The sequence below is a fragment of the Lolium rigidum genome, chromosome 3, assembly GCF_022539505.1.
Source record: "Lolium rigidum isolate FL_2022 chromosome 3, APGP_CSIRO_Lrig_0.1, whole genome shotgun sequence".
Taxonomy (NCBI): Eukaryota; Viridiplantae; Streptophyta; class Magnoliopsida; order Poales; family Poaceae; genus Lolium; species Lolium rigidum.
The window spans coordinates 99,635,883-99,657,443 of NC_061510.1; the positions used below are offsets into that span (position 1 = coordinate 99,635,883).

Consider the following 21,561-nt stretch of genomic DNA (forward strand, 5'->3'; position numbering starts at 1 on the left):
GACCCGACATCTCTTCTTTGTTAGCAAGTTGAGTAGGTTCATGTCAAACCCGGGTACTGATCATTGGCATGCACTTGATAGGGTCATGCGCTACCTATGTGGTACAATGATTTATGGGATTCACTATTCAGGGCACCCAGCTGTGCTTGACGGATATAGTGATTCAAATTGGATCTCTGATGTAGCTGATCTCTACGCCACTAGTGGGTATGTATTTACCTTTGGAGGTGGCGCAGTGTCATGGAGATCTTGCAAGCAAACCATATTGACGAGGTCAACTATGGAAGCAGAACTTGCTGCTTTAGACACAACCACTGTTGAATCAGAATGGTTGCGTGAGCTCTTGATGGACTTGCCTGTGGTTGAAAAACCTGTTCCGGCAATCGTTTTGAATTGTGACAATCAAACTGTAATTGTAAAAGTGAACAATTCTAAGGATAACGCGAAGTCATCAAGACACGTCAAGAGACGTTTGAAGTCTGTCAGGAAATTGCGAAACTCCGGAGTAATAACTGTTACGTATATTCAAACAGACAAAAACCTGGCAGATCCCTTTACAAAGGGACTATCACATAATGTGACAGAAAGTGCATCGAGAGAGATGGGTTTGAGACCCGTTGTAGTTACACCATAGTGGTAACCCAACCTTTGTGATCGGAGATCCCGTGAATTAGGACCTGGGAAGAACAAACTAGTGGTTTAATTGAGGAGAGTATTATGTAACCCTCTCTATGTGAAGATGCACAACTCTCAATTGTCTGTAAGGCAGGTTGGCGACAAGCCTTAATGTGTTTATGTTGGCTATTATAGCAAAGATGCTTGTCCTACAGAGCATTCTTGAAATAACACACCTATATGAGTCCGATTGTTAAACGTCGCAATCTATGAGATTTGGGTGATCTCTAGAAAACTCATGAAGAGACCACGAAGTATGACGCATATGCTTCACCTGCGGGGTAGGCTACTGGCAGCCATGTACTGGTTATGACTTTGAGTGAAACCCTGTTCACGCAAAACTTGCAATTCAAGGCTTAGTCCATTGTTCAAGTGTGAATGGATGTAGCTTAGGGTTCTAGGCGGAAGTTCAACTTAACAGTCTCCGCTGAAACACCTGGTATATAAACAAGCAACGAGTATTGGTAAATCTCTAAATGGAGATTTGAGATCTGGTGGGGATTGTTGAAATATTGGGCCCACTTTTAGTGGCCCATACTAGATTTCAGATTTTCCTATAAATCTCAAAGCCCACTTAGTGGCAGACCTTGTGAGTTTGAGCCCAAGTTGGTGGCTGCTCACTAGGGAGTGGCAAGAGGTGGGAAGTTTAGTCCCACATGGAAAGTTGGGAGGAAGTTAGACCACCTTATAAGGTGGGTTATTTCACCACTAGTAAGTGAGTGAGAATAGGAGTGCTACACGCGCGCTCCTCCTCCTCGCTCGACTCGACTCGACGTCACGTCACGTCACGACACGACACGACACGACACGACGCGCGCCCAGTTGCTGTCATCATGTTTTATATTCTGGAATTAATCATGAAAATTGTGCCTAATTATCCAAATCTCCACACACAGATAGCCATGCATGTGCTTTTTGTGATTGCTTTAGAGACTAATCTTATTGACATCTGTTTGGCGTGGAGTCAGCGATACATAGATTGGACCATGGTGCAGCAATTGCTAGTACTTTATTTCCTGTAAAATTACTTAGACAACACAACGGTTTTCAGATCGATGAACAAGCTTTATAACCTCACAAGAATTTCATCTCATTAACGAATAGAAAAGACACGCGTATGCAGCCTTAATTTGTCAATGGCCAAGTTAATAGGAGTGGTTTCTTATTTGGCAGTGGAGAGAATACACATCTGATGTCTGAAGATGCCCTAATCTTGTTGTTTATCATCTGTCTGGTTTGGAGTCAGTCCTACACAAAATTGGACCATGATACCGCTTTATTTCCTGTACTTTTACACCGTGCTTCAATACCACAACAGAGGTTTTGAAATCGACGCACAAACTTCATTAAGTACAACGTCACAAGAATCTCATCTGAATAACGAATAGCAAATACACGCACGCTTCGTGGGTTTGTGAATGACCAACCAATTTGACCGGGGAGGTTTCTTCTTCGCTGGTGGAATTGGAAATCATACACATCGTGAACTGATGGCTGTAGATGATTCCTCAGCTCAGCTGTCGCTTCTGTTGGGCTTGTCTGACGCCTGGTACACCTGAAAGAAGGAAAACCATTTGCCTGATTACCGCTTAGGGATGCCGGAGGGTTCTCGAACAGAATCGTATCGCCCGTTCATGGATCATGAGAAAAGTGCAGAAATTGCGACTTGTATGGTAAGAGTGCAGGGTAAAAAGAAGAGACAACCAGGATCATCTGTCTGTCCTCCTACCGTGTCGGCCGACGGGATCCACTCGTTGGTGGCAGGATTACCCTTGCAGGAAGCGTGGCGCTCCGATGCGTCGGGGTCCTCGGAGAGCTCGAAGGAGGCGCCGGTGGGCTTGTCCATCTTGATGAATCCCGTCCCAGTCTGCAGGGCATGCATGGGCGCACCACAAGTTAAATTGGCAACTCATAATTCAGAGATCAAAATGGTCACCCGGCAGCAGGAAAACATGCAGAGACCGACCGTGTGGTGCTGCTTGCCGACGCCGCCAAGGTCCTTGTAGTACTCCGTCTCCACGAATTCGTCTCCCGGCTTGCCGCCCTCGAGCACCAGTTTCTGCAACAACAAACCACAAGCATGAGCATGGCTGTATAAGTTTTATTCGGGAATCGGAAAGGAGAACTTAAGGTTAGCGCGCAAGTAACCTCGGTGTGGGCCTCGAGCTCCTGGAGCTTGTCGAGCTCCGGGTGGGAGGAGTCGACGAACGCGTCGTCGGTGTAGACGGTGGAGTGCTCGCTCCGGGAGGGCTTGGTGTGGCGCTTGGGCGCGGCGTCGTCGTAGTACTCCCGCACCTCCGCCACCCGCACCGCCTCGTCCACGGGGGACAGGTGCGCGTCGCTCCTGCTCGGCCGCGACATCGATCAATCTCTCTGATCTCTCCTCTGCACTGTACGCTCGCAGGTCGATTGCTAGCGCTACTACGGCTACTTGTGCTCGTGCTTGTGAGTAGTGGTATTGATTAAGCGCGGTTGTGTGCCGGTGGCGGAGGCTGATCGAAAGCGCCGCGCTATTATGGTGCCGGTGGCGTCGGTGCACCAGTGCTGGGGATATTTGTGAAGGAAAAATATCGACGGGATCTAGGTGGAGTGGATAGAGAGGATGGTCCATGGCTTAGCGGGAAGGACGACGGACGAGAGGCCAGGAATGCGCAGCCGCTCGGCCGTCACGTCGGAGGCGGCGAGGCCGGGGCCCGATTTGGCCCTGGTTTGTCTATGATGCGAAGATAAGCGGCGATTTTAAAGGAGCCGGTAGGTGTAGGTGTTACATCTACCCTTCACTCTGTGCTTTGAGATTTGTGAGGCTTTTCACATTTGTCTAATATAAAACTAATAATTGAAACATAAGTGAAACTTTTTTGAAACTAAAGTGATACATGGAAAAAATAGTGAAACAGTCTGACAAAAAGTGAAACTGATGACATCATTGCTGACGTCACTACGGTTTGTTTCACAAAAATATTAGTGTTTCAGTTATGTTTCAATTATGTTTCAAATTTGTTTCACAATTTTGTGCAAAAATTGGTCAGCACATGGCTGACGTCATTGCTGACGTCACTCCTGTAGGTACCGGCTACTGTAAAAACAAGTTTTCGGCGAAGATAAGGCGTTCTACGTACTGCACACTGGATGGTGACGGCTTCTGAGTTTTTGAAAAGGAGGCCGGCCGACTAGACTAGGCGTCTGCAGTATCGATGAGATAATGTAGGTTCCTGACGGAATGCAGTCCATATACAAATATTTCTAAGCAGGGCTTACACCACACCTACACTCATTTCGTGCCGAAAATTCGAAAAATATGTCTACGCCGTTGTACCAAAAGGCTTATGTTCATCTGTGAAGTTTGAGGCCGATTAGCTGTGCGGAGATACAAAATAGATAAAATTTGATGAATTTTGTAGTAGTCAAATTTATCTGTACCACTTCTTATTTTTGTGGAGGCCACATACTATAAGTTATTCCTTTGAATATTTTTATGATATAGTCTTCTACTTCCACCGATCTAAATTACTTGTCAAAAATACTCATTATTCAGCTTTTTGTTGTTGTGGTTTACTATAAGAAGAAAAAATCAAAAGGTAGTGGGGTGTAGGTGTTATGTGATTCAGCCACAACCTTTCCTATGTAAGAGATAAGTTTTTTTTATACTTGACCTGTTGAGTATATAGTTTCTTCCATTACCAAAAGGATGTCGCAGCTTTGTTCAAATTCGAATAAATCTATACGGTAGGTACTAACTTCTTTCCAATAAATAAGACATGTTTTTTAAATTTGTCACCTGTTCCAATAAATCAGGCTATATTTTTCTGAAGGAGTTAAATAAAATTTGACCAAACTTTTATTTTTTTTATTATCAAGAACTATCATATTAATGGTGTATCTAACGGTATTGATTTTGTAATGTGCATATTAATGATTTTTCGAAACACTTGGTGAAACTTAATGTAGTTTGCCATGGAAGAAGAGAGTAGTATGTTTTAATACCTCTATTGTTTTAACACAAGGTAATTTTAAGAAAGGCACGTGCCATAGGATGCTTTTCTGTGGGCACGACGGGTAAGATAAAACATTTTAAAGTTTGAAAAACATAAGAAATCCTACCTAGTAGTGGACTCCATATATGTGGTTGCCATATTAAATCCATGCCCATGAAGTGTTAATATGGGGCACGTGCCCTAGATAGCACAATCCTTTAACAAAGCTAAAGCTATTTGGCGAGTTTGAAACCGAGCGGGAATCAGTCATAATCACCTACGGTCATATATAGACTGATCATCTAAAAAAAGAGGATTTCTAGACGGTGACATTTGTAAACTCACTCGCTAGTCGATCTACCACCGCCGCCGGGGCAGCAACACACAAAATTCATGCCGCGGGACATGGCGACACCCATCAGCGGTGACCGCATCAGCAATTAATGTCCCATATATCATCATGGTGACCATCCTCTGCAGGCTCCGGATCGACGAAGCGGCAAGGTGTTGAATCCTCGCGTCTCGCTAGAGCCACCTCTTCCCGTCCACCCTTCTCGACTTCAAAACATACCTTAGCAGGGCTGGAACATTGTGAGGGCTGTCACCTCCATTCTCGCCGCCCACCCCGAAGATTCCATGGGGTCCTTCATGACGGGCAGGATCGTCTTCCTCGAACCTGGGGACAAGGGAGCCGTCGACGTCTGGCTACGGGATGGCTTGGCCAACTTGCCGCCCCGTCTGACAGTTGCCACCTGTCTGGACATGTGTCTCACATGCACCTGTTTCCTGTGGTAACTCTTTGTGGTATAAAATGAGGTCCATAGCTTTGTAGAAAAGGTTTGGCTAGTTCAAATGAAGAAAATTGTAAGGAGGAGAAGAAAGAGGGAGTCTTAGCTCCCTCTGTACGGAAGAACAAGCCAATAATCAGACAAGCATCATGTAGGGTTTCCATCATGCGCTCTGAACCTGGGTAAAAACCGTGCGTGTCTTTGTGTTGTGTTGATCTAGGTTGCAGCCCCGCGGCCACTTCTGAACAAAAAGGGGTGAGGAACCCTGGTGTACGTGTTTCGGCGGACGCGACACCCGTTTCATGAATCACACCCTTTTTCTCTCCTTAACGTACAACCATCTGCAACAAGTTAAGATTGAGTACAAAATCTTGCACAATGCAAACTATTGAAACAACGACACAATTAATATAAGTAATCAACCCGATATCCCAGCACACGTATAGTGTGAGCAATATCTGCTTCTCCGGCTTGTCCTAGTTGATCTGGACGACAAATATCTACTTCTCCCGCTAAATGAGCATCATATTTTTCACCATGATAGACCCGCCTAATATATATGCGATCCATCCCAAAAATGTATAAATGAGCTTCCACTATATGTCGATGTCTCTTCTCGCCATTTATACATGCCGGACACGGGCGATACACATGTATGTTATAACTTTCGTTAGCTCTAACAAACCCCGTAAAGTGCTCAACACCATTTATTTATATATTAAGGGGTATATAATTATCCATGCTACATCCAAGTTCCGTTCTTCTGTTTAATTTTGAGATACAATGATTAATACTTAACTTAAGGCAAAGTAGGAAATATATATCGACCGAGTACAAAACTATATATGCTTATGCATTTCAGCAATCATATAGAGCATACAACTAAATATGCACATTGACATTTCAGCAAACAAATTGAGTACAAAACTCTTCCATGACATTTCAACAAATGGATTGAGTATAAAATTGACTACCCCCATGCAATCGAACAAATCGATTGAGCACGAATTAAACTATGGTCAAGTATTTGAGCAGCCAGACCGAGCGCAAAACAATAAAGTGCCAACTGGTTCGAGCATACTAACGAAATTAGCAGCATCAAGAAACTACACATCGTTAGTTCGTCTTGCTTAATGAATGACCGACTGGAGGTAGTCGGCATATCGTGGGATCAACTTGACCACCGGTGCATCTCGAGTAGAACGACCCGGGAGGAAGTTTCTTTGCACACACAAGATGAGTTGTGTTGGGGGGAATGTTTTCGCGTGGCTAGTGTGATAAGGGCGGTGGATGGCGTTTAATAGAATTCTGTGTTTACTTTCCCTACACAAGGTTGAGGAATTGATTCCATTTGCCGCGTGCACGCTTCAAACTATCTGGCGCCCGCAATTCAAATTTTCCATATTTTATTTAAATCGACGTAGTGTCATTTAAGTGGGTCAAAATTAGCTAGGATGCTTTAAAATTAGTAAAACTCGGGAATTATCCATTTAATATGGTCAACTTCGTGTGAAAATTGGGGTGGTGGCATTTTGATCCGTGTTATTTATAGTTTCTTCATTAAAACTCCTATTTTTGGTACTTGGGAATTGAAAATAAATTATTTGTACATAAAATTTTGGCAACCCCATTTGCAATATTGTTTTGCATGGTAAGATGGAGCGATCCACCAAATATGGGGCGAAATTTATAACCATCTATATATGGCACACACATATGGCCATGGCCCTTCTAGCTGGTCCTATGTGGATTGAATCCCACTGTTGTGTTCATACATATCAACACACTGGCTTGATATGGATTATAACTGTGTGAACATTTCTATTTTTTCATTGACATTGTAATCATGATTCATGCATTACGTTCTACTCTGTTTGAAATACTTCTTGCTATTGTCATATCTTTTCCTGAATTGGTGATCGGGATCAATTGGCATATTTACTCCAGCCAATTTAGTTGATCTATGTGTAAATACTATCCATGCACAGCTAAACATGGTACGATACCTTTGATATTTGTTAAATCTTACATGTATGGTAACAATGCTAGCTGAAATGTGTATCTTTTAGGATTTCTTCAGTATTATAATTCTAAGAGTTAGGAAACTACCCCAAGTATGGGGTAAAGTTTTAGCATTATAAGAAAATGGAAGTAATGCAAGACTCAGTAAAAGCACATGAATGTAATAATCCAATTAAAGACTAACTGATGTGACTCAAGCAGAGGAATGCCACACAACTATTGTCATCAGCAGTAGAACAACCTTAACCTAATCTCAGGGTCATAAGCGGTAGAACAGCCTCAACCTAATCTCAGGGTCATCAGCGGTAAAATAGCCCTGACCTTATCTAAGGGTGTAAGAGCGAAGCCCCCGCTAGCACGACAACGCTCATGATTTTTCTTCTCTAAATCGTATATATTTTCCGAAGATTCTGCGCAGTGCACATTCATTTTTCAGCATGATAATGCATTATAGACTGAAAACGGCGAGGATCACGGCTACTTCTTAGCCGTCTGCAAGTGCTAATTTTCTTTTCATTCGGAATGCCAAAATTGTAGGGTCTAATAAGTAAACATCAGATTAATTTACAAGTAAAAATTAGATAGCTACTTATGATAACCGTATGCCATTTCTCTCAATTTGATCGTTCATGTATTCTTTGTAATCAGAATGTACGAATAATTTGCTTTCAGCGTGTTTAGGCAAGCTGGCAGCTCTAGATTAAACTATCGTGTGTATTATAAGTTATAACATTGGTTATATTCCTCTTTTGATATGGATGGAACAATTTTTCGATTATTTCCGGTAATTTTCTTGGGACAAATCCTCCCTAATTTTTCTTTGTAAAGATTAATTTACAATCAAATCTACATGATATTATTCTTATAGCAGGTAGCGAGACATCAAATGCGCAAGCCAGTGATATGCTCTCATCACTCAGGAGTTTCTATTGAACAATTTTAAATGCTAGAGCAGGTCTCGTATGTACTGATCAGCCCTTTCGATTTTTTGGTAACTAGCAAGGTGGCCCTCGCAAATGCGAGGCATAATCATATTTATGTTACCTTCATATTACTTAAGTTATAATATTTGCTCTCTTATTTACCCACCTAATTGCAAAAATAAAAGTCATTTTACAAATCACGACATTCATAGATCTGTCTGCATCTTAGTAAGAGAATGGTACTAAAGTTTGATATATTCTAAGGGCCGAGCGTGCCCCTGTTTCCCCCGTGGTGTGATGGCAAAGTTAAGTTGCAAGGGGATTTTTCAACGTTGGACCTGACAACTCTTTTCTTTTTCTTTTTTTGGAAAAAGCACCACCGTATGGATTTTAAAGAGCGCCCCAGATCACATCGTGCTGCCGTGCTACAATCTCATGTTCACTCGATATCATGGTCCTAAAGTTTAAATTAATCATGTATATATTCTATTTCTGAAAATCACAATAAGCTATGAATATTTAATGGGTTAATTTTATTGGCATATTTACCGAACAAAAATCATTTTCTCTTATTTACCCACCTAATTGCAAAAATAAAAGTCATTTTACAAATCGCAACATTCATAGATCTGTTTGCATCTTAGTAAGAGAATGGTACTAAAGTTTGAGATATTCTAAGGGCCGAAGGTGCCCGTGTTTCCCCTGTGGTGTGATGGCAAAGGTAAGTTGCAAGGGGATTTTTCATGTTGGACCCGACAACTCTTTTCTTTTTCTTTTCTTTTTTTTGCAAAAAGCACCACCGTAAGGATTTTAAAGAGCGCTCCAGATCACATCGTACTGCGGTGCTAGAAATCACATGTTCGCCCGATATCAGGGTCCTAAAGTTTAAATTAATCATGCATATATTTTATTTCTGAAAATCATAATTAAGCAATATATTTAATGGGTTAATTTTATTGGCATATTTACCGAAGAAAATCTTGCTGTGGCCAAGGTTGATGTGATATCTACTTGGAGATTACTTTGTTGTTATTTAAAAAGATCTGGGTGTGCATGGACGGGAAACAATAATTAGTAGTCCAAAGAAAATAGATTGAGAAAATCCACCATCATATGCAAATATTAGATAAATTAAGACATGTTTTATGGGAAGGATAGATTGTAATATGATGTTTTCTCGTTTTTCAGTTCAGGAGGACAAATTTTATGGGAAAGACAGACTGTAATATGATGTTTTCTCGTTCTTAAGATTTCAGGAAAAGTTTTTGCATCCATGGAGCTGATGCGATTCAAACGTGATTGGGTTAGTCTCCTTCTCACGTGTTACAATCATGTGAAAGTTGCGTACCTGTTTTTTTTACCGGTTATGTGCTTGAGATTCAGATCCGGGATTTGTTTCGTAGGCACAATTAGGAACGTGGATTCAGATCTATCTCATATCCACCCATAGCCTACATACACGATCTTCACTATCTGTTTCTTTAAAAGGAGTAAGCTTCTTCTGTTTTGATCTAATGGAGACATACAACTTTTGTCGCCACGTTCAAGCCAAACAAAAAAAAAAATTATGCAACTACCATGTAGCGTACGTGCACGGTATTTTTGAAGAGACTTATTAGTTTTTATTAGATGTGATGTGATATAACTAATATCAGTCGTGTCAAAAGGTTGTATCAGCCATGTCAAAAAGTTACGGAACTAATATTGTATTGTAAAATCCTAGACGTAGATTTTAGATCTAACCATTAAGATAATTTTTGATGATGTGGATTAATGTAATGTCTCTATTTTAACCTCTTATTTTTCTTTTAGTATATAATATATTTCTTTCGCTGCAATTGTATACGTTTGAAGTCAATTGCCTTTTATATGACAAAATGTAGGAAAATACTTCTGCAAACCAAATTGTAAAGCCAATTAAATGTTTATTTATTGTTTTGGTTTACAATAATTGTATGTTAATTGTTAAGCCTGATGGTACAGATAAACTCAATTGCTATCATTAGTTAAGTTATTGCTCTAAGTGGTATGCCATAATCGTGCACCCAGATGTCTCTTAAGATATCACTGAATGATTGTAAAACCACATGTAGTGTCACCTTGATGGAACTCTTACAGGCAGGAGGGACAGTAAGACAGACTGAAAATCATCTTCTTGGTTTACTGAATTGCTAGAACAAGCACAATATGATGTATTTGCCACCATCAGAGTCATGATCTAGGACTAAGACATCCTCTTCACCACCACATTTGGATATCTATGCATTGTGTGTCCATGGAGCGCGCACTTGGTCTTTACGATAGATATATCCTACTTTTCCTCAAAAAAAAAAAGATATCCTCTGCCATGTATCTCGCGGAGAGAATGATAACAAAATGACCAAGTATTTCATGATAGGTCTTGATGGTAAGCCCTTCCTCGTGATTTCTGGTTATTTACATTCAACTTCTTTTTATTGTCATTCTTCTTTGTTTCATAGAAGATTTTTATTCTGAATGCAAGATCTTGTACGCTTTGTTTTTTGAGTTGTGGTGTGTTGTTGACCCCGGTGAGGTGTCCCTCCTTCGGGTTGTTGTTCTATGCTGTCTATCCAGAGTGTTCCAGGTCGATTAGGCTTTCTTCTGTTAACAAGGAAGGTGAGGCAGATTCTCAGCTTTGGGGTCAGCTATTTTTTTCGCACGGCTTCCGCGTGGTCCACCTTCACGCTTACTTGAGGCAAGGTGATTTTTCCTCACCTCATGTCCTTGCAGTTGGAGATTGTTGTGTCTTCATCTTTCTCCATGTCCCTGAACATGGGTTGTTGCTCTTAGACCATCTCGAGAGTGAGCATTCAATGTATGTTGATATTACCATTCAGGTTCATGCAATACAAAAAAAAGTTTCAGTAGTTTTAGTTTGTAATAATGTAGTTGTTCTTTCCTTTGTTCAATTAGAATTTTTTTGCCCGATCAGATTAAAAAAGACATTGACAAACTCTACATATTTTAGTGTGAGAGGACAACATAGAGGGAGCATTGTCTGATTTTTTTTTCTTGATTCCTTGAAGTTATTGGTTCTTCTCTATTTGCATGGGCATGGAAAACTCAGATCAACCAACCATTTAGTTGGTACTATCTTTTGCATCCTTGTTCAATTATTTATATTTTTGTATCAACCCAAGCACTGGGCTAAAAATCTACAGCGTTGATTGTTCTCTTCCCCGCGGGAGTGCAGCTGTGTTCTGTCACATAGCTTTCTTTATATACTTTTACTCTTCAACTCCCACTATGTTATGCCCAGTCAAGTTGTTTCCGAATGTCTATCGCGTACAGGTTTGTCCTTGGCATCTCACATTGCATCATTTAGATAACTGGTGAACGTACATTATTTTGGCAAATACAGAAAAAAATAGAAGTTGTTTTCACGGAATAAGTTTTTGCGCTTCTTTTCCAAGTGAATTAGTGCCACGTCCTAAAACAGTTTGATCATGATAGGGCGAAGACGACAGACATACAGCTTAACTTCTTCAACGTAAATTCTTTTGCGACACCTTAGAAAGATGAATATTTGTAATACTTTTCTTAATATAATCCTACCTGTCTTTCTTTTTTCTTCAAGAACTTGCGAGCTTCTCCTAGAAACTGATGAATTCATGTACTGATTTGTTGATTAATTGTGTGACATGTAAAGTCTCGAATCCAACATAAATGGAAATAAGACAGAGAGCTCAGTCTTTCTGATGCTTGCTTATTTACCAATTATTGTGTGAGTACATGCTTCTAACTTCACCTCACGCCATAAACGGAATCCCAATCATGAGCGCAACTGTATTTACATGTTCAGTCACCTGAGTGAGCTTTCTCCTCAATAAGGATGTGGCTGCTGTTCAAAAACTCAGTTATTATTACTAGACTTATTTTTTGTGTGAGTACCAATTATTATTATCAGAGTTAATTTTTGTGTCTTTCTGATGCGCTTATTTACACCTTTCTTAGGATCAACTTTTTAAGCACGTAATTGTATAAAAAAATTATTAACCACCTTAAAACACATTATTTAAACAACAAAGTATTCATTACTTGTATCAATTCAAGTGTGGTTTAAAACTATTTACACCATATCATTGTACAATCGGCGCGGCGTGCCGCCGCGCCCATGTCTGCTAGTAATATCTATAGGCCATGTATAACGTGAAGCAAGCTTTTAAGCGGTTGTAAAAAATTAAGTTTATTGGTGCTAATGGAAAGTAGTGCCCATATATTATATCGCTCGTCTTGCGCAAGGTTTTCAATTTTTCTTCATTTTATTTGGCTGTTTTCAAAACAGGGTCAAATTTATTCGTACGTGAGCTACTATTTTACATGCCAAGATGCACCTATCTACTAAATATGGGCAAGTTATTATAAAATTATGGCATATATATATATGGCATGCATGGCCTTGGCCATCTAGTTAGCTTGAATCCCAACAATAATGGCCATACATGGTAAGCCATATTATGAAGCAAGTATTTTGAGAACTAGCTTTGTTGTGTCAAAATTGAAGTTTATCGGTTGTAATGGAAGGTAGTGCGCATTAAGAGGACCCCTTGCGCAAGTTTTCATTTTTTGGGATTTTTTTTCATTTTCTTTGGTTATTTTCAAAACGGGGTTAAATTAATTTGTTCCTGTGTGAGCATTATTCACCTGATGGCTTTTGAATCTCCCAAGGATGTTCATATACATGATAGGACATATTTGAAGCAAGTTTTTTTAGAGTATTAAAGTATATCGGGTTATCAATAATATGGAAAGTAATGAACCATTAGTTAGATAGAGGACTCGACTCATTCACAAGTTTTTCATTTTTTTGATTAATTATCTTCATTTTATTTGGTTATTTTTAAAATGGGGTCAAATCTATTCGCATGAGCGCATTCATATACCCAAGAATTTGCCTCTTTCAAAAGTATAAGTGAATCAACAATATATAATCACTACTTGGGCACCTTAGTATGATTTTTCTTTTCGAATTTCGTGAGCATTCTATCTAAACAAATCTCACTTGTTCTAATTCAGCATGTATGTTTTCATTAAATCGAACTTAAAGTCAACCTGCAGGGAAATTAATTAGCTAGAGAGGCTTAAAAACTAGTAAAAACCCGGGAACTGTCCACAAAATATATGGTGTACTTCTCTTATTAAAATTGGGTTGCTAGCGCATTTTGAGCCATTTAGTTTGTACACATTCTTCATATTTAAAAACCCAAATATTTTGGCACACGTACGTACTATGACTCCTCGGAAATTTCAAAAGTAATTATTTGTATATACATAAATTTTTACAACACTTTGCTTTACGGGCAAAGCAGACGATGCACCCATCTACCAAATATGGGGCGGGCACAAGTACGTGCTATCACAATCTAAGTCATATATATAGATGCTATGACCATATGGCCTAGCTTGGCCATCTAGGTTGAATCCCAAAGAAAACGAATATGTTCATACATGATAGGCCATATTGTGAAGCAAGTTTTTGAGAAGAAGTCAAAATTCAAGTTTATCAATTTGATAACGGAAAGTGTGGTGCACGTTACATGAACCTCTTTTGGCCAGGCAAGTGTTTCATTTTTTGAGTTTCTTCATTTGCCTCATCGATTAGTTTCAAAACAGGGTCAAATTGATTGTTATCGCGCGTGAGCATATGCATGAATTCATCTGAAAACATTGAATCTTTCAAAACTACCCGTCGATCTCTATGATGTAATGAGTTCTACTACTTTTGGGTACCATAAAATGATTCTTACCAAATTTCGTGACCACTCGCTATATATCACACACTAGCTAGCTTGTAGTTCAAATATGTCATTATGTTATTAAATCGACACTTCGTCATCTAAGAGGGGAAAATTTGCTAAGAGCCTTGAAAATCAGTAAATCCCGTAAACTATGTATACATCTGTAAAATATGGTGTTTACTTGTCGTGTGAAAATTGGGTTGTTAGCTAGCATTTTAAGCCATATTCCTTTGTACTTTTCATAAGAAAATCATCGATCATAAGCATTGCAAAATTGGAATAGAAATTATATTTGTGCTTAAAATTGATCTGGCAACTCAATCAAAGCTGTTGGCAATATTGTTTTACATCATATATGCATCATGCACATCTCGTCTACCAAATATGAGCAAGTTATCACCATCTTTGGCATATTTGGCCATTGGTCATTGGTCATGTGGCTTAGTTCGAATCCCAAGATTATTCTTCCACGTGCTATACATATAATAATATAGGCCATATATATAATATGAAGTAAAATTTTGAGAAGTTATCAAAACTCAAGTTTATCGGCGATAAATGGAAATTAATGTTTTTGCACTTTCTTACAATCATGTTGTGCCCGAAAGGGAAGGGGACAGAGTGGCCTACTCTATGAATTCATCGCAGTCTACATATCAGTCGAAAAAGGGATAAAAGGGATCAAACAACCCAAACTTATAACATAACAAGATCTTGGTCATCCCACCATAAAAGTATTTTTAGACCCACAGCTGGCTCGATGTAGTTATAAACAGCCCAAACAAAGCATCAACTTGAACCTAAAGGACAAAATAAACCAATGAAATTGTATAATGAGTAAAGTGCATAAACACATTTTATTTTAAAGAGGTGCTAGTTCGAGGATTGGAAGGATTTTTTTCGAGAAGTTGAAAAGGGGCTGCGGTGCCTCGCTCAGTCTGGCGACGACACCAACTATAGCTTCTCCCTTCAGCTTGCTCCGCCCAAGCAGGTCTCTGCTAGGAAGACCAGAGATGCCATAATCTCTGTTAATTGGCTAGTCTTTGTAGATTTGGATTTGTGGTATTTCTTACAACCGTACTACTCAATAGCCGGTGTTTTGTTACTACGGCCCGAGTGTGTTTGTGCAATCACTCTTGTGCAAATCCACATCATTATATACCTTTCATGCTCTACTACTCCATCTTTCACTTCCTTCCGTCGGTAGTACTAAAGTTTTGATGCGCGGAGTAATTATTAGCACCAGACGACTGTAAAGCACGTAAGTAAACAGACTCGGTAAGCAAGCTACAGCTTTAGTTACCTTTACAACTATGCATGCATGTAATACGTATGCAAGATCGAGATAAAGTGGCTTCCATAGGAATCCTCTTCTTTGCGCTCTGCAAATACCTGTACAGTGGCATGCGCTTATCGGTACATAACAAATTAGTCAATGGTAGAGGTCACATCGTGGGTGGAGGAAGTGGAGAAAATGCTGCTGGAAGATCACGAGCCTTCGTCGGAGGTCGAGCAATGGCGGAAGCAGGCAATCTACCGTGTCCCGGCGCGCATCAAGAGGCTAAACGGCGCCGCCTACAAGCCGCAGATGGTGTCCCTGGGCCCGTTCCACCACGGAGACCCCGACCTGGTGCCTATGGAGATGCACAAGCGCAGGGCGCTGCTGTGCCTGCTCCGTCGGGCCGGCAGGCCGCTCAGGGACCTTCTCGCCGCCGTGGGGGAGGTGAAGGAGCAGCTGCGGGCGGCGTATGTGGGACTCGGGGACGAGTGGCGTGGAGGGGACCGGTTCGTGGAGATGATGATCGTGGACGGGTGCTTCCTGCTGGAGGTGATGAGGATGGCGGCCGCCGCCGGCCGGAGGCGTACAGTTCATCAGGACTACGCACCCAACGACCCCGTCTTCAGCCGGCACGGCTTGCTGTACATGGTGCCGTACGTCCAGCGCGACATGCTCATGGTCGAGAACCAGCTGCCCCTGCTTGTGCTCCAAAGGATCTTCGCTGCTGAGGGTGGAATTGGAAAAACATTGGTAAATATAGAACCAATCCCATACTTACAAGTTCTTTTACGAGTGAATTCCACTTCTTTTAGTTGTGCATTTAGGACACATATTACCTTATTTAGTAGAAATTCTACCAAAATATTATATTTAAGAGACTTTGAACTTAACCCTAGTTTAGCATTTTGTATATTATTGTTAGAGCATCTCTAGCAGATTCTCTAAATTTTTTAGGGGAAACAACGCCACAAATAGAAGAGGATAAATTTGACCAGTAAACGGTGGCGCTAGATCCGATCTCCTATTTTTTTTTTTTCAAAATGGGGCAATACCTAGCCTCTGCATCAGATTCAAAAGTTTACATCAAGGATCAGAGAGGGTTGAGACATGTATCAACCATTGAAAAATGAATAAACACACAAAATTATCCATTTTGTAACCAACTAGTGTGCCGCCACCCAGTAGCCCGGAAAAAGAAGTCCTGAGTAACTGTCAGCAGACGGTTGCATCCAATATCCATAATCTTCCGCTGATCCTCCGGGAGAAGGAAGGCCCATTGTTGAATTCAGTACGCCGCCGTCGTATAACCTGCAAAAAATCGGTTCCCTTTTGTCTGTTAAAAATAAGGCCATTCTGACTTGTCCAGATAGACCAACATAAAACAGATATGTCAATCAGTATTCTATTTTTATCCAACTTGTTAACCCCATTTAGCCAATTACCAAACATATTCGTAATATTTGCAGGTGGAGGTAAATCATACAAAGGAGCAATTTTTTTTGACATGGTTTTGCAAATATCAAACATACAAAAAGTTTAAACATGCATATGTATTATCCAAAAAATAACATATTGTCCTTGCATTGACCGGTCTCAATGGCGCCGGACCACTGATTGCAACTGTTGGATATAAATACACTGCCTAGTCTTTTTTCATCAGTTCGATTTTTGGTTCAATTGGCTAGTGCGGTAAGGACGAAAGTAGCCTAGATATGAGGGGGAGTGTTGAATATAAATACACTGCCTAGTCTCTACAACACTCAAGTATTGCGCCCCAACGATGACTAAGAGAGCCTTAGGTGCGGCAGTACGATATCTTGACAATATTGCGGTAGTGCTCTTCAATTCTTTGCCAAAACTTGTCCTTGCATTGATGGGATCAAGTGCCAACCGATGTATCAAGCGAAACGAGTTCATCCAAGTCTGGCACAATGCAATGTCTTCTTCTTCACTATTGTTGGCGGACCTCTTGTTCGGCTTCTTGCCCTTCTCTTTTGTCGTCGTCACCTCGGTCACCTCTTCTTCGGCTTCTTCTACCTCAGTCACCTCTTCTTGGGCTTCTTCCACCTCAGTCACCTCTTCTTCGGCTTCTTCATCCTCAGCGGCATAGAGGCTGTAGCTATCACCAACGCCGAAGTTGAGCTCCTCGAGGCCTTGGGTATGTGAAGAATCCAATTGAGACATGAATTCGGCCATCCCAATCTCAGTGGCACTTGCTTGACTCTCGGTCATTTCGTCAACCACGTCGCGAGCGGCCACTCGAGGACGGGCAGCACCGGCGGAGAGAAAAGCTATGGTCGTCGAGGAAGCCGACAAATCCTTGGCCTTACGCATAGGCGTTGAGTCGATGTCACAGTGGCCTTCCTTTTCCTCTTCTCTGTTGTCGACTCAGTGAGGGCTTGTATCGCCGTCGTCGGCTTCCGCGACCGCGGGTCGCTCAACAACGGCGCTAGAGGCAGCTTACCCACGGCCGCGGGCTTGCCGGTGGCCTTGTTGGTCGCTCCCGCCGGCCGCACCAATCCGGTGTTGCCCAACCTCTTCTGCGGCATCGGCGGCATCACGGGGGTCGAATCGGGCACCAATTTGCCGCCCAAAAACTCTGACAGGCATGTGGGGACGCATCTGGTGCTATTCTGGCTGCGTAAAGGGAGAAAGGTGTCGCTGGCGAAGGCTGGCAGCGTTTTTGGGCGGGAGTGGCGGCCGGTTAGGCGGGAGCTCAATTTTTTGGGAGGGACTGCGGCATGGAGGAAAGATAAGAGAGGTGCCTCAATTTCTTGGGATTACTATCCTATCTTTCCTCCTCTAACCATTTTCGGCTTTGGCCGTTAGCGGCGCATATTTCCTCCTCTAAGCATTTTTTGTACTTCTGCTAGAGATGCTCGTAGATAAGACATGCATGATGCACCGATGTGGCACCACAAAATGTGTAAATATCAGAGGGCGTCATCCTCAATTACATCGAGACTTCTTGTATCCATTTGCTCTACTCCTTGTCCTTGTCTTGATACTTTTGGACCCCCATCATCACCTCACACCTCACCGAATGGACACGCATCACAAAACGAGGATCCAGAACCTCTAAAAGGGTAATGTGCACAATTTTTCACTAGATAAGGTAAGTAATATAAAAAAAATACATAACTAAAGGGTAAAATTGGAATTCACATTTTTTTTATTTAGGCACTCAGCTAGCGGTCTAATAGATTATAGTAGCTAGCTTTTCCAAACTGATGATGCTCCTTTCAGTATACATAACGTCTCTTCTAAACTACTCCCTCCGTTCCATTTTACAAAATATTATTTGGGGATTTTGATTGAAACAGGAAGGCTAATTAATCTTCTAAAAAAGGTTTATAATAGAGGAAGTATAGTATTTTTTTAATGCATGAGTAAACACATGTAGTTTTAAAACGTTCTACATCCAACTAACTACAGAACCTTCAACATCATTCTAGATTATGTTTTAAAACACAATATCTCAGAATAAAGAACCTTCAACATCATTCTATATTACATATTCATAACTGCGCATAGAGATTTGCATGCCTGATAAAATAAATATACTTATGTTTCTTTTGTGAAAGTAGACAACCAATTTTTTTGATGGCATTGACTAATCGATTAATCTACTATGAGAGGTGCCCACAGAACTACTCCATCTGGCTACGTAGGTATTAGAGCATGTAGGATGGTAGAGAAGCTGAGTTATCGCTTAGCCATCCACGTCATCTACAGAAGAAAATAAAAATAGGTGGTCCAACCAATTTCTTTTATTGTCATCCTACCAATTAATTAAAATTAATTATATTTTAGTGGCATTTTTTTGTGTTAACAAGGAAAGGCATAACTAATTAAATTTAACCTTTCGTTTCTTCGTTAGTTCTTCTTCAACTAAGTAAAAAATCCAACATGGAAACTCTAAGAAAACACTGATATCAACCCATTTTACAAGGCCTTAGCATATAACCCTATAAGAACGGAGGGACCAACAGTTGCAGTCATGCAAAGAATCTTTTTCGCAACTGAAAAATTCAAAATAAATTATATCTTAAACCGTTGATTCAATTGACAACATGTCTTCACCGCTGGGTTCTTCTCGGCGAGTACTTTAGACAAGGTCCCATCTTAATATGTTTTGACAAAAAAAAGTTGCATGTTGCCAGATTATTAGCTACCATGTTACTAGTCGACAATAACCACCCAAATAACACATAATTAGCATACATTGTTTACATGATATTTGTTAGATCAATAATGTACATGTCCGAAGAGTGAGTATTTGATGCACTCTAAACACGTAAAATATCACATTACCATCATGCACAACTTATATTGGTGAGGTGCAAGTCTAGGATACATGGTAGACACATTTGATTTTAATCTAATAACCAACTTGACTCTATCTAGTAACCATTTGATTTTAATCAAGCAACTAGGATTGAAACAAAAAAAAGTTGTCAAAACATGTCAAAGATGGATCTAGTTTCTAAGATTCCGTCGCCCTACTGCCAATCCTGAGAACGGATCTGAATTTCCACATACGACGTTAGAGATAAAATATTTTTAAGATTGACAACCAAAAGAAATCCTACGTTGTTGTATGAATGCATGGCTTGGTTGCCATATATATTTTTCCCGTGCACATGGAAATCTAATCAGCGACATGTGCCTTTATTACTACATTCCTTGATTAATTCACCAAAAAGCAAACTATTTTATAGCTCGCTCTATTTGTCAACAACCTGTTTTTGCCATTGATTCGTCGTGACAATGTATTCTACGCTATATCTCATATGAATATGTTTCCGTGACTTCTTTCTGACACAAAAGGCACTAGGTAGTCACATGTGAATTCAATAGAAGAATGTTTTGCGTGGTTTGATAAGTTCATAAGTTGACAACAAATTAATATGTGAGTGACCAAACTATTTACGTAGTAGCTATCAACTTTGTAACTACATGATCTTAGTAAAATAACTATCTTGCGTACATGAGTAACTATATATGTGTCCGGTGATAACTATAATATGGATGGGTAGCTACATTAGTGCCGCCATAGAGGTAAATAAAAACATGAAATATGGACAAATATATCATAAATTTCCGTATAAATAATTAGGTAACTTAGTATCTCTATTATCTAGGAGCAAGTTAAATATATCTTTGTTGTGATGATAACCATCCTAAACAGCTGGATAACGATACAATGCATACCTTTTTCCTAAACTTGTGGGTAACCGTGCGGTTGATTAAACATTTTGACATTAGTGTTGATTCTACTCTTCGTATGGGTCTTATTCATCTTCTATACTTGTATTTTACGGCTTGCACTTCCATTTTATCCATTCTATGTATTTTCTATTGTTGTTCTCATGATAAATGAGACCACTCCAATGAAGATGGTGTACAATATGCAACCCCTCCTATCCCATCAGGTAAAGAGAAAGCACCATGTGAGATATAAGTAGTTTGAAAATACGAGGACTTGTGTGAGGACCGCGGGAAGGGGGTTGTCATGCAAGCAATAGTCGGTGTGAGTCGATGCACACACTATACACGATGATGAGGATATTAAGTGGCTGTTCATGCTCTAAATCCCTTGACATTTTAGCTTGTGGAGTCTGGAGACATAAAAGAAGTACGGTGTGGAAAATAGTTTTGGAGAGGAAGAGCATCGCAAACTAAAAATTTAAAAACATGAGGGAAAGAATGTGGTGACATGGTGTCGATTACAATGGATAATTTAGGACGACTTAAGTCGTGCAAGTAGGTGGTTGTGAAATCATAGATTGAATTGTGTTTCTAACTTATGTTATAGTTAAGTTTACTACCAAGTGATCAAAACATCATCAATCATCGGGAATCAAGTTTGAAGACGAAATCGATGAAACATAGTCGCATAGGATCTAGTTCGAAGATTTAGTCGTGACAAAGCTAAGGATAAAACATATAATGGCTCACGATGAAGCATTTTAAATAACTTTTATGCCTCGGAAACTCAAAACTGATTCCGGGCACATGCGCATGCACCTGGTACGTACAAAACATATTTCAAAAAATTGAAAAGTTTAAGAAAAAAAATCGCATGTTCAGGCGTAAAGTTTCACATAAAGCCGGCTTTTTTGTACCCTCTGTAAAAAA

At 40.3% G+C, this 21,561-nt stretch overlaps 1 protein-coding gene across 1 annotated transcript; it reads right to left on the minus strand.

Annotated features, from left to right (window-relative positions):
- Positions 1 to 1,924: 1,924 nt before the first annotated feature.
- Positions 1,925 to 3,255, minus strand: LOC124702015. The gene is made up of 4 exons (XM_047234109.1): positions 2,824 to 3,255; positions 2,642 to 2,734; positions 2,405 to 2,542; positions 1,925 to 2,230 (listed from the first exon to the last, which is right to left on the minus strand). Exons 1-4 carry the CDS (start codon positions 3,034 to 3,036, stop codon positions 2,189 to 2,191), a joined length of 486 nt encoding a protein of 161 aa, XP_047090065.1. The 5' UTR covers positions 3,037 to 3,255; the 3' UTR covers positions 1,925 to 2,188.
- Positions 3,256 to 21,561: the final 18,306 nt, after the last annotated feature.